At 39.5% G+C, this 13,379-nt stretch overlaps 1 protein-coding gene across 1 annotated transcript; it reads right to left on the bottom strand.

The window, feature by feature from the left end:
• Positions 1-1,367: 1,367 nt before the first annotated feature.
• Positions 1,368-11,954, bottom strand: NPY4R2 (neuropeptide Y receptor Y4-2). Its single transcript, XM_002198289.6, has 2 exons — positions 11,780-11,954; positions 1,368-6,210 (listed from the first exon to the last, which is right to left on the bottom strand). The coding sequence occupies exon 2, from the start codon at positions 6,092-6,094 to the stop codon at positions 4,961-4,963; it is 1,134 nt and encodes a 377-aa protein (XP_002198325.1). The 5' UTR covers positions 6,095-6,210; positions 11,780-11,954; the 3' UTR covers positions 1,368-4,960.
• Positions 11,955-13,379: the final 1,425 nt, after the last annotated feature.

The following is a 13,379-nucleotide window of genomic DNA, read 5'->3' as shown; positions in this document are numbered from 1 at the left end:
ACTATTATGCCATCATTTTATGTGTATCATGGCTATGTTTTTAGTATTATCTCTGGTAATCTGTGTTGCAATTTCTATTGAACAAAATACTTCCTATCATATGTGATGAATCCTATGGCACTATTTAACCGAGTATTTTTTTACCAAGGGGTGGTGGATGTCATCAACTAAAGTTTTACAAAGAAAAAAGAAAAGGTAGACAACTCTGGAATTAAATTTCAACACAGGATTCCATCGTAAAATCTCTGTGCTGCTACTGGGCTTTATCTACGCATTTACTGGAAGGACTAAGGCATAATGAGCATTGTCTGGCAGGAAAGGCATAGTACAGAAGTATAAATCTCAGGTTTATTCTACTTACAGCTTCCTGAATTCAAATAAGTGACTTTATAGAGTGAACTGAGAAAGGGAGGGAAGATCATAAAGGCTCTGTGGATTTTGATGCTCGTACAGTATAAACCCAGATTACACATCAACAATTTATATTGAAATCAATACTGGTATGAAAATCAGGCCAGTGTTTGATTGATAAGAAACTTGAAGAGAATGGCTTGTAAAATGAAATGCCAGGTGATCTTGTGAGAAGACACTTGGGTCAAAGCAAAAGGATCTCTGAAGGGGTCCTCAGGTATGCCATCTTATTTCACAATAACCTCTCACTGAGTGTAAATCCTCACATGTGTGTGCACTCTGTGTTTGCACACAGCAAACCCACACTGCAGATGTGACTGATGGCTGTCACAGCATTGCTGCCAGCCCCTGTGGCAGCTTATGCCACACGCCACCAGTGCAGGCAGGCAGATACTGCTATTGCACTCTTCCCTTGTGTGTGCAAGTCTACTAAACCAAACCTGGTAACAGCATGATCTGCAGTTATTTCTAGTACCTTGGGTTACTTTCTGTCAAGCCAGGTAACCCAGTCAGAGAAATTTACCAATACTTTTAACCCAGTCAAAGCACTTTATGAAGTTCAGTGAAATGTTGTTTAATGTTCCACATTGGTTTCCATCCTAGCAGTGACAGTTACTTTCTGGCTGTGCTTCTGGTTGGGGTTCAGGACACTGTGCCACACAGGACCCAGCTTCCTGTGCAATCTGAAAAGTCTGTGAAGATGATTTGAGTTCTGGCATCAGAATATTCCAATGTACCATGTTGAATTTTTGGTACTTGCCTGTCCCCCATTGTCAGCTGCACTGCACCACTGTCCTTTGGAATAATGTGTCAAATTATTAATCCTTCACACATTAGTGGTTCTTATCACACCATTCACTTTTTTTCTCTTGATAAACACTAGTTGAGGACTAAATCTTATGTATTTTATACTATGGAGAGTCTTACATCATTTTACAGAAGCAGGCACAGAGAAGTGACACAGACAATATTACTTTATTTGTTATTATAAGATTTCCTGTAGTGTGCTATTTCTATCACACAATAAGTTGTTCTCTTGCTCTGAAAACCTTACTGACTTCTTATAATGTGCCACAAGAGGCAAGATTATGAAAAACTTTTTTTAAAAAAGGCAGTGTAAGGTCTCAAAATTGTAGGAACTCATGATTTGCACAACTGCCTATTTCTCCATCGTTGCTTTTGTGACCCAGTAGCAGAACTTTAGAGAGTATACCCAAAACAATCACTATATACAATGGACACAAAAATGCTCAATGCTTCTTACACATTAACAGTATCTGTTATTTACAAATGGATAAAAGGTATGTAAGCTATTTCTGTTCTGTTACCTTCTGCTGGGACCAAAGAAACCTAGCCTCCCTTGGCTGCATAAAGCCTCAAAGTGACAAATAAAATGGCTGTATCAACTATGCAGGCATAATTGCACTCAGCCTTGTGACTTTGCCTTCAGAGGGAACAGGGAACAGTTGCTACAGAAGTTCTTAAAAAACTAACAGGGTAGTATCCTCTACAGCATCTGTGCACAGCAGCATAAGCCTTGGTGTATGCACAGAGGCTTGGTACAGGCACCTTTCCTGTTACATATTCAGTCCTTTGGTACATAGATCTCTTTATTTTAATATGTTTTCTTTAAAGTTTATTTAGTTACTTAGGAAATTCTAGAGGTTGAAAAACATGTATCTCAAGATGTTAAGTAGATGGATAGACTGCAGCTGGTTGGGAGTTCTGAGAATCTGCATTTTTGCAGTTAGATATATGGGTGCAGTTTGGTGGCTTTTAGTGTTTAAATCCTGTAGTTTATCCAGTCCAAAGTCAGTTAGCAATAAACAGTAGTTGACTCCAAACTTGACACTTTGCTTAATCACGAGAGGAAGATAACATCCGTTTGTGTTAGTGTAAAGTTGGATCTGCTTGCTTTATGTATCTACTTGTGTTCATGGAAACAAATGGCCACGTGAATTACAGTTAAACAGTGTCAGATCCCACTCATATTTCTACCCTTTACAGGAAGAACTCGGATCTGATGCACAATGCCAGTGCACAGCTCTAGTGGCAGGTCTCTGCTATACTGTAAGCACTTTACCAAAAGTTTTCACTTAGAACTAGAGACAAAGACACGTTTATGGAAGTGCAAATGCTAAAAGTAATTGTGTTTCCATTTAAGACACTGGAGCTTGAAAAGTTATATACTTAAGACCCTGTATCAGGTAATCTTCTGTGTCTGTGTTTAGCAGACTATTCTTAAAATAGCTTTACAGATACCTTAGCTAAGTGCTGGAATTCTAACAAGTGCGAAAACCAGGCAGAATTGCTCAATTACTTAGATTGATTCTAAATGCAAAACAATGACAAAGTTGAAATAGTATTTAAGCCTTGAAGTAATAAAGCACAGTTTTGATGTAACTCACACTGATTAGGAGGAGCAGCTGTATTTTGTGCTACTCAGCATCCCATGGTGGTTTCGGCTACAGTAGCAAATTTCAAGATGCATCTACTATAAGAGTCCTCTTATTCTGTGTTTCTAGTAGACTCAGTGTCCAGTCTAGAAGTCACATTGCATGCAAACTAATCAAGAGAAACAACTTCTCAGCATAGTATAGCAAGTAACAAAGAAAATAAAAGAAAGCTGGAATCCATTTGAAAAGAGCAAAAATGTCTTGCCATATAGTTGAGGAAGATATAAAAGGTAATCACACACAAAGTATCTTACTAAGATACAGAGGTTCTGGCCAGAATTACAGGGTAGTACACAAGAATTCAAGGCCAAACTTCAAGTTTTACCACCGATATCTGTGCACCTAGCTCATGGCAAGGGGTTAACTTTTATTTCTGCCAGCTGGGTTTATGATAGCTCTTGTTGCCTTATAACATAGGGGTTAGCTCTTGTCCTCAGATACTCTGCTCAGAATTAATATTCTAGTCAGTTCACAGCATGGGAGGAAGTCTTTTCCTCACCTGTCTTTATACCAATTTGTCTAATCAGAGATCTGCCAACAATTTCTAGTTGTTTGCATAATTATATACTGAATATCTTCAGCTCCATGCTCCATGTTGAAATTATCTCAGCTGACCACCTAGTCCAGTATTCTGCTAAGTTTAGTTTAGGAAATCAGGACAGAATATGCTTAAGTATTTCATTAGCATTGAGCTGGTTGATCTCCTTTTTGCACTTGCTACCTGAATTGTTAGGTTTTTTTTTTTTTAATCTGTAGCTCAGTATGGCCTTCTCGGGCATGCCTTGGTTTCTCAGTAGTCACTGAGCAATTTCTCTGGCTCCAGAGGTTAAAAAGAGTTTATAGTTTGTAGGTTTCATAAACAAAGGCTACAAATAACACGCTGTGAAAAAACATGACCTTCATTTTACTGGAGCAATTGACAATACTACCTATTCAGCTTGGCTTCAGCCTGACCTGGATTCCACCTGTGTATTTTCATTGACCTTCTATTGATTTGTTGGAATTTCAGATTCACCTGTGTTGCTGATGCCAGTGAGTGGGACTGATATCTTACATCGGGTTTTATTTTTTAAGAAAACTCAAATTCTCCATGCATATGCTTATTTCTTTGAAAGTGTAGCCACTCTGGAAACACATGATTTCCACAAACAGGTTTTCATGCTCATTCTGATCTTCTGAATTAGATATGTTGCAATTAAAGTAACAAGAAGATGCTGAAGCAGAATGTCATGTTGCTACCAAGTCCTGGAACAATTCCTGTAATTTGGCCATCTCGTACCATCATGGCATGAAGATTTTAGCATTGCAGAGCTTGGTGATTGACAGCAGCGGGAACTGACTCATTTCCATGTAGATCCACAGCTGTTTCTCACATGCTTTAAAATAGTTCTCAGTAACATCTCAATGCATTTTGAGTTTAATCCATCAAATAACATTTTCATTTGCTGCCATCCTTCATAAGTGACTGTCTTCTTTACATACAGCGTCATTGTTCCTTGTCCCTACTTGCAGAGGCAATGACTATTCTCAAGCCTATGGCAGCGAGTGAAGTTTCATGGAAACAGGCAGTTGTTTTATGTGAAGATCTGAAAGTTTACTGTAACTTAATGGGCTGCAAGAGGTGGTAGATAAAATTGATATTTACATATCTCTGTTCCACTGGTGTGTCAGCTGTGCATAAAAATCTTACTAATACTGAAAAACAGAGAGTCTTCTCCAACACAACTTTTGGCAGCCTGCAGTGATGAAACTGGAAATCTGGTTTTCTACTGCAGCCATGGTAGAGATATGAATTTCACTGATGAACCTGTGTCAGCCTCTGTGCAGCCACAGCTTAGTCACTGATCTTAGAGCAGCTGCTTATACATCAGCCCAGTCTCCTCAGTGTCTGTACCACCTCGGTGACACAAAGACTTGTGCACCACAGCAGCAACTGTGAGCATTTACAACACTACTGGGCTTGTTCTTCCAAAACTCAGGTAGTGACGGCTTCCTGTTCACATCCCAGCTGTGGCATCACCAGTTGCTTTATATACCCACAGGTAATAATTGGTGTGTGGTGTCAGTGCACCTTCTGAAATGTTTTCTGGTCATTAGATAGAATTGTGCCTGCAGTTCAACATCAGTGACCCCTTGGAAATTTCAGTCTGCATGGTGGATAAAGGCAAATGATCATATTCTTCCATTGAAGCAGTTACTGAATTATGCTGGCAGCTCAGAATCAGTGACTTCACTTCTTTTTTGAAGTTGCTGTTTAGGAAACCATAGATAACAGGGTTGACACAGGTAGAAGCCATAGCTACCAGGTGGCACAATGAGAAGATCAGGTTGTGGTAGCAAGGTGAAATGATTTTGTAATTCCAGTCCACAATGGTGTTGAAAACATGCAGTGGTAGCCAGCAAACAGCAAAAGCAGCAACCATGGATGCTAGCAAAATGTTTATCCTTCTCAGCTGGACTGCTCGGTTGCTGTACTCGCTCTTCTCAAACATGTCCTTTCTCTTCTGCAGGCGTAAGTAGATACGCAGGTAGCAAAGGATAATGAAGAACAGAGGGATGCAATATTGCAAGAGCAGTAAAGTGGTTGTGTAGATAAGTTTGTGCTGCTCAGAAGGCCACGAGTTGATACATATTGCCTTATCAGTGGAAAAGTTCATGAAGTGTGAGAGCTGCTCATACAACTCATTAGACAAGATGGATGTGGTCAAAAAGGGTAGGGACATGAGACACGCTAAAGTCCAAATCACTCCAATTCCTAGATAGGCTTGGGAGGTATTTGGCCTCCAGCCAGTCGGGTTTATGATGAGCTGATGTCTTTCCAAAGCAATAAGGACAAGGGAAAGGATTGACACTGTCACAGTTGTGCACTGAGTGAAAGAGGTCATTTTGCACATGACTTCTCCAAATATCCAGTAGTCCATCATGGTGTAAACAACGGTGAAAGGCAGGCAGACAAGACACATAAACAAGTCTGAAATTATTAAGTTGGAAATTAGGATATTGGTGACATTTGCCTTTTCCTTCTGCCTGGCAATGACAGCAATCAGACAGATGTTTCCCACAATGCCCAGAACAGTCTCCAAGCTGTAAGACGTGGCCAGAAAGACAGTAAGGTCGGTGATGTTCATGCACTGATTAGAAATGTTCATAGGAAAGCTTCGGCTTGAGCTCCAGTTCTTGTTGATCAGGAAATGAAAAACATCATTAACAGCCCTTGTCTTATTCATCTTGAATCCCAAAATATTTATCCAAAAGGGTGGCAGTCAAACACAGTCTGAGTCTTCTGGAGCCAGCCTAAAAGCGTTATATCTGTTCTGTCTGGCTGTGGAAGGTCTGGGTATATCTGGAGAGGAAAAGAAAAAATATGTTTAGTTATGCTGCAAGAAATTAGTCAAAAGGGTAAGGAGGGAGGCAGGGAAGCAAATGCCAGGGATTTTGTATATATTCTGCAGTTCCCTCTTACATAGTTTATTAGATCATAAAATGGAACCCTTTGCTAACTGTAGTATGAAAGTCTGTGCAAAGTCTATTGAATTATGACTATGTTTATTCATTGTGAGGTTGTCCCATGGATTTAAGAACATCTTAACTTCATTATTTCACTGGTGCAGTATCTTGAACATCACTAATGAAGCAGAGCAGCGCTACAAGAAAACCAGATCAAAACCCAACCAGGGTAAAATTGTGTGCAATTCTGTTTTTGCAAGGTTCTGATCCAAAACTGGACAGAGGACATTATAAGGCTGCATTTACCTTCAGTTGTGCTAAATATCAATGTGCAAAGCAAGGCATATTAGGTGCACAAAGCCAACATTAAAATATCTTCTGTGAAATGCATTTGTAATTGCAGCCAGAACTCACGTTTGTGCAAAACAATCACCATGCAAAAATTCAGGCTCATTCTCTGGAGGAATATCATGGGAAATTTTTTTAAAAGTCTAAAATAATTCAAAACAATTTCAACATTTCCCAGCTTCTATACAGCTGTGACAGGTCATGGGAACTGCAGTCCAAATTTCTTGCTTCCTCATTCCGGATGAACTCCAGTGCCCACGAAGCACTGATATCTCCTCTAATGTGACCATGACAGGGTTTATCAGAAATACAGTCCAGTTCCCTGATCTTGGCTTTAAAATGAGTGATTTTGATAGTATCTTTTAATTCCTTCTGGGAAGATTTTTATTGATTCTCCCTCAGCATAATTTTGCTTTTCTTTTTTTTTTTACAAATTTGTTGTAAAAGCATGTTCTATCTGCTAGACAGTGTTCCTGCACAGACAGATCTACTTCAAACTCACTGCTGCAAGCCATGAGCTGTGTCTTTCAGTGGGATTCAGGGAGCCAAACCATGGAGTTAATTGGTGCTGCATACTTTTGGAAGTCTCAGTCACAGAACTGCCTCGACTCTCCCAGATGACTCCTGTAAGCCATAGCAAAGGCTAGTTTATAATCCTGACCCTTGAGTCTAAATCCTCTGTGTCCAGGAATCAAAGAGAAAAAATATGACTCTGCTGGGAGTTCTCATCAGGCCAGAGGCAGTTCCGTGCTGTACAAGGGCTTGTAGTAAGAAAAGTAAATAAATACTTGGGGCATGACACTATTTAACCACTGCATGACACTTTCCTCAATGATTAATCATTACTCAAGTTTGTGGGATGGTGAAAAATGTCCGAGATTCAGAAAAAAACAAATGATCATGATATGAATACATAAATACCATGGTATAGTGAGTTTATCACTTCAATTAAGTAGCACTTATTGCTAAACAATTGCATGCCTAAAGATAACCAGGACTGTACAAAAAGCACCTGCTATCCTATAATCCTTTTCTTTGCCTTGTCTTTCCCACTATGAATTCTATTGTTTTCTAGAGATGTTGCCTCTCAGGAACTAAAGAAATCAATAGTGTGCAGTAAATGAAAGGATGCTTTGGGATCATTGTTTGGGATCAGCAAAAATGAACAAGTACAGTAAATTCTTTTGTTACTTTGCTAGACCTGTTGATCTATCTAACTTTATCTTTCTGTCATCTATCTGTATCCATCTGAGGCAGTCAAGACAGTCACACAAGCAAAATATAGTAGCCCTTTCTTTCTCACAGTCTTCATTTCCTCAGTAGTTTAAACTTCATTAAAGAGGGGGCAAAGGAAATTTTCCAAATTGAGGATATAGGCGTGACTGCTTCTGTCCACTCATTTTTGTGTTGTTGCCCAATCCATGTGAACGATTGATACGTTTTCTGGAAGAAAAAGAAGCAGAAATGGTGATGTATTGATTCCATGTTCACATATGAGGAGGGTATGGTGGTCTGTGTGAAAATGGATATAGAATGGAAAACCTTCAACCAGCCCCATCGTTTTTAATGATTGCTGGCCTGTGGAGATGCTGCAAGCAAAACAGAGCTAAGGGATGGGCAGCCGGCAATAATATTTTGTACCAGTCAGAAGAGATAAGTCCTGGCATTTGGACAGGACAAATAGATTTTGCTGTAAACAAAACATGTGAGCTTTTTACTACGGTCCCAGCCTCATGTCCTTAGCTACAGCAAGGACAACAATCCTCAACAACAAACACATGGTTCTCTTTTGTTGCTTGAAAAATATGAAAATATGTGCAGTTATTACAAACATCTGTGTCCACAGAGTAAGCCCTCTGTAGGGTCCCAGACACTTTTGGAGACGCTGAAGCAACAGTGAAAACTAATTATGCTGAAGGAAAAAAAAAAGAAAGTGGTGGAGCCACCTGAAAAGCAGAAGCTAGATCCCACAGGTTTATGGAGCACATTTCCAAGAGAAATACCAACAACTGAGTGATGCTGTGTGTTGGTCACCGATGGTAAGTGTGGTGGGGATAAAGAGCATCTCTGAAGGTTCTGCAATGTGTGTCGTTAGGTTAGGAGCTCCCTCTTTTTTAACACCTTGCATTCTGTGGTATCCCCCACCAGGTGACTGGCAGGCACTTCCTGGGCATTCACTTTTATGGTACTGCCCAGAGGTAAATAAGGAATTATCACCTTCTTGTCACAGATAAGGGGACTGTGAGAGGGAGATGGGACATGAGTTGTCCAGTGTCTCAAGGGAACCTGTGATGCACCATGAGGTACTTTAAACCACCTGCCAACATGATGTCTTGGGAAAAGTCAGTGCATAGATCACCTATGCCTGTAGAGCTCTTTAACTCTTGTTCCAGCAACCATAATGTAAAAAGCAGTCCCAGAAAAACAGAAAAAAATTATTGCAGTGACCTTACACCCATGCATCCTATCATGGTATCCTTGGGTGGCGGATCCTCAAGGGTAGTCACTCCCAAGTGATGTGTTTGGCTTTCAAGGTGTTTGGTTGCCATTCAGTTTATTCTAGACCAAGAGCCAGTAAAAAGCAATGTGTGCATATTCTGTTTAGACATTTGAATCAAAGGTGAGCTAATACAGCGAATCACCAGTGCAGTTGGAACAGGGGTGTTAGTCCCTTCATTGTATTGAAGGTTTGTTGATTACTGCATAAAACATACCAATGAGATTATGGTCTAAGAGAAAAACAGCTTTTTTTCCCCTGAAAGTGAAGCAATATTTATTTGGCTTGTACAAGTAAGAAGTATATCTCCTAAATCTGTTTGTTGAGGGAGAAAGATTTTTGCCTGATTTTGCTCATTTGTCTTTAAAGAAGAAAGAGGAATCCTATTCAGTACTCTTAATGAATATTGGGAAAGAGTTCAGTAACAAAAACTAAGATGTTTATGAGAATTTCTTCTCTACTTAATGTAGCATGAGACAGCTTCTCCAAAAAGTAAGCGTCACAAAAGTCTGCAACAAATTAACAGGATACAGAAGGAAAAAGACAATGAGCATTCAGAATTAATCTTAGTGTAAGTTCAATTCCCCACATACATCTTTTGTAGACATTTATCACTCTTCTATTTGTGTTGGAAGCAAGGAAGAAGCGCAGGCAAAGTTTGAATGGTCCATCATGGTGAACAGCACAGCCTTCTAAAGTAACAACTGTCACTCAGCTTATCTCAAAAAAAAGAAACCAAATTATCACTTGTCAGCTCAAAAGTCTTGCCCCAGGGCATTATCCTGTATCCCCCAGAAAATTCCTTAAAGGAAAGGGAATTCTGCAGAAATGAGTCAGGGAAGAAAATAAAACCCTCAGTTTCAAGAGATTGCTAGACCATAAGTGGCTTCTAGCTGTTAATGCATGACTGCTCTTTTGAGAAACCTCTGGACTCAAAGACATCCTATGAAAACCCCTATAAAAACTTTTTTCCTGGAGGCAGGATAAAGCAGGGGACTGCTACAGATGCTGGGCTCTATATGCCCGCTGGAAAAGGGTGGGTCATTTTTGCAAAGCTGATCGTGATCATCCACTGCCTGTAATCAAATAACAGTCTCCATAGTTGTGATGGACAGTGGAAGCCAATTTCCACATCAGACATTAGTCAAAGAAAAAAACATGTTTGCAGTGTCTGGCTTCATTATCTGGTACTTAGAAGCTCTTGCTTATCTACATCAGTTGCTCAAACAACTGGCATTCTGAGAGAAGCAACTCCTAAAGACATGCAGTGATTGTATTACTTATTTAAAGAGTTGCAGCAATTACTGGGAGTAAAGCTGCCTGTTGTCTGCTAGGAAAAAAAAAAAAAGGAGCAATGGAAAGGTTCAACAGATTACCAGAATTTATAGTACAGATATTAATTTAGGTAGTGGGGACTGGCTGACAGTGGTATCCCCTTTTGGCTGCCAATGACATTATCTCAGTAAAGCAGATTTGGCCTGTTTAGCCTTACATACTAAAGAAAAGTTAAAAACCACTTGGCTATTATTAGCCAGGCTTCCCAGGAAAGCAACACTTAACTAGAAGAGGAAACATGTCACTGAGTTTGCACAGACATCCCATAACAGTGTTAAATCCATGAGGGACCCAATACAGTGAAAGTTAATGATGGTCTCTTCGCCTCTTTTTAGCTTTGTATTGCAAAAATATCGGGAGAAACTATCTTAGGTCATTAAAAAAGCTATATAGGATAAAAAATTCTAGAACCTGCATAATTAGGGTATAGAAAAACTTGTGCATATTAACATGTTACAAGTCTATAACATAAGGAGTTACATAAATATCAAGGAAAGGGAATTCTCTTTCCCCCCTCTCAAATCTGCATGTTTTCTGAGGGGAAACATCTGCATGTTTTCTGAGCTTTTGGAGCTTATGAAATTTTGTTATGAGTTAATCTTCTCTGATCCTGTAGAAAACAGGGAAGTTTTACAAAAGCATTTACTCCAACTTTTTATTTTCTGGTTAAATTCATAACAACCTTACCAAAGACATGGAGCCAGTTCACAAAGGTAAAATGTGAATAGCAAATCAGCAGACTGGAGAATGGTAGTTAGTCCCTGATTCCTTAAGAGTAATGGCCTTTGTGACATGTTTGCTACCCAAGAGAAAAAAAAATATATTTTTACACAGGTGATCTTTACCAAAGCAAGTGGTGAATCTATAAAACATTGCAATGGGCACTTTAGCAGACAGTCAGTCAGGACATCCATGGAGTGATGTGTTATATCCTGCTTGGATCTGCATTGGTTGTGTGATGACCAAGAAATCTCAGGGACTAGGAGATAAGAAATGTTTTCCAGCGACCAGAGGCACCCAGGAAGGTTCTTTCTGTCACACCGCAGGGTGGCAGGGAGCATGCTGAAATGCAAAGGCCCCCAAGAAGCCGCCATGTCCCTCCTGCACCCCAAAAGGTTGCAAAGCTTTGCTCAGTAGATACAAGGGCTGGGTCTTTCATGACAAGTCAAACAGTCATCATTTATCAAACATAATCACCTGCTTTTTAAACAATAACAGGTGATAACTACAATAAAGAGATGTGAGCTCCTGACAATCTGAAATAGATAATTTAGAAAATCCTTACCAGTTACTGATGGAGAGAATCACTGCTGGTGGTGCACATTTCTGTTCTGGAAGAAAGCAGAAGTGTTGTAGGAGTGAAGTAAGATCTTTTGTGCTCTTGCAATCCAGGAGAGAAGCCGTGCTGGTTGTTTCTGTAGGTAATTTGGATGGCATCTCTCTCCCTCTCCTCCTCTCTATCCCGCCCTCTGTCCTTCCCTCCCTTCAACTTAGCCAATGAATTCTGCCTTATGATTATGGTCTGACTTTGAAGTTCTGGCTCCCTCTGCTGTTGTATAAATATAAAAATTCTAGGGATACTTGATACTTCAGAAAAGAGCTGTGAAGTATGCCCCCATGCTGCACATGAGTGTGATCTCAAGTGAAAACAGAGAGACCAAATACAGACATAGAGCCTAATCCTGTTCTCCTTGCTGAGGCAAGATTTCTGTAGGGCTTCAAAGAGAATTTTGCCTCATACTAAGGAGGCCAGTACCAGTTTTCTCAGATTTTCCATTCCACCACAGACAGATACTGAAATTTTCTTTTAGAAGGGTGCACACTAAAGTCCTTAGATTGTGAATGGGGAAGAGACACACTGTTACTCAGGAAAAGAACTCGGAAATGAAAGGCCACTGAGAAAGGTGGAAATAAAGGGAGGAAAAGGGTTTGTAGAAGTGCCAGATTTCTGTGATTTTTTTTTTCCCAGGTAAAAACCAAGGTAGAAATCAGAGTTGCAAATTTTTCTCTTGCATTGGGAAATTACACAAACAGAATATTTCCAACAGCTATACCAGAATAATCTAATTTTGGTCTTTATATAAAAATGGTTTAAGCTACAGTCAGCTATGTAATTAATCCAGTGGCTAATGCTGTTCTGGAGCCTTTCTTAAGTTGTGATAAGCAGTGGTAGCAAGAAGGTATTTTTATTTGTAGGTATGTAGTATGTTAATAGAAATAAAATGCTTCAATATCAAAATAAGTGCAAATTCATGTGAACTAAACTAACAGTGAAAACAGTTTTTAATTTATACTTTACTTTTCTCTTGTTTTTTTCTGAAAACAGCTATTACAGATGTGATCTTCTACTATGAGAGTTTAGCAGACAGCTTTCCTCATTAGAGAAATAAGCAAAGTATAAGTAGGGATATAGAGTGTTTTGGCATTTCTTATATCTTATGGTGCAGAGAATATATATGTATATATATAACTGGAATATATATAATGAATGGTGTAAGCTGGACAGTTGTCCACAGTTAATGATTTTTAAATCAGGGGTTGCTCCATCTGCTTCCTATTTTGTGTTACTTTTTTTTTTTTCCCAGCCTCCTTTTCAGAGGCCTTATTTACCAACTAGTTTAAACCAGCACCCCATATCCCAACATTTCCCCTTCACCCAGGCACCCCTGGAGACACACTTTCTGATCTGGTGATGGAAAAGGACATGCAGGCTGTGCTCAGCATGAGAAAGCATCACCCACACAGATCTCGAGCTTCTGGCCAGCTTTGCAGGAAACAGAAGATTCTTCCTATCTTACTGGAGACAGAGAAGCTGAAATTATTTATTTGGCTGGCTTGTACACTTCTGTTTCTTCCTTAATTTATTTATCGTATGTTTATTTGTA

The sequence above is a fragment of the Taeniopygia guttata genome, chromosome 6, assembly GCF_048771995.1.
Source record: "Taeniopygia guttata chromosome 6, bTaeGut7.mat, whole genome shotgun sequence".
NCBI lineage: Eukaryota > Metazoa > Chordata > Aves > Passeriformes > Estrildidae > Taeniopygia > Taeniopygia guttata.
Note: the sequence above shows the minus strand (reverse complement) of the source record. Positions and strands in the feature narration are given on the sequence as shown.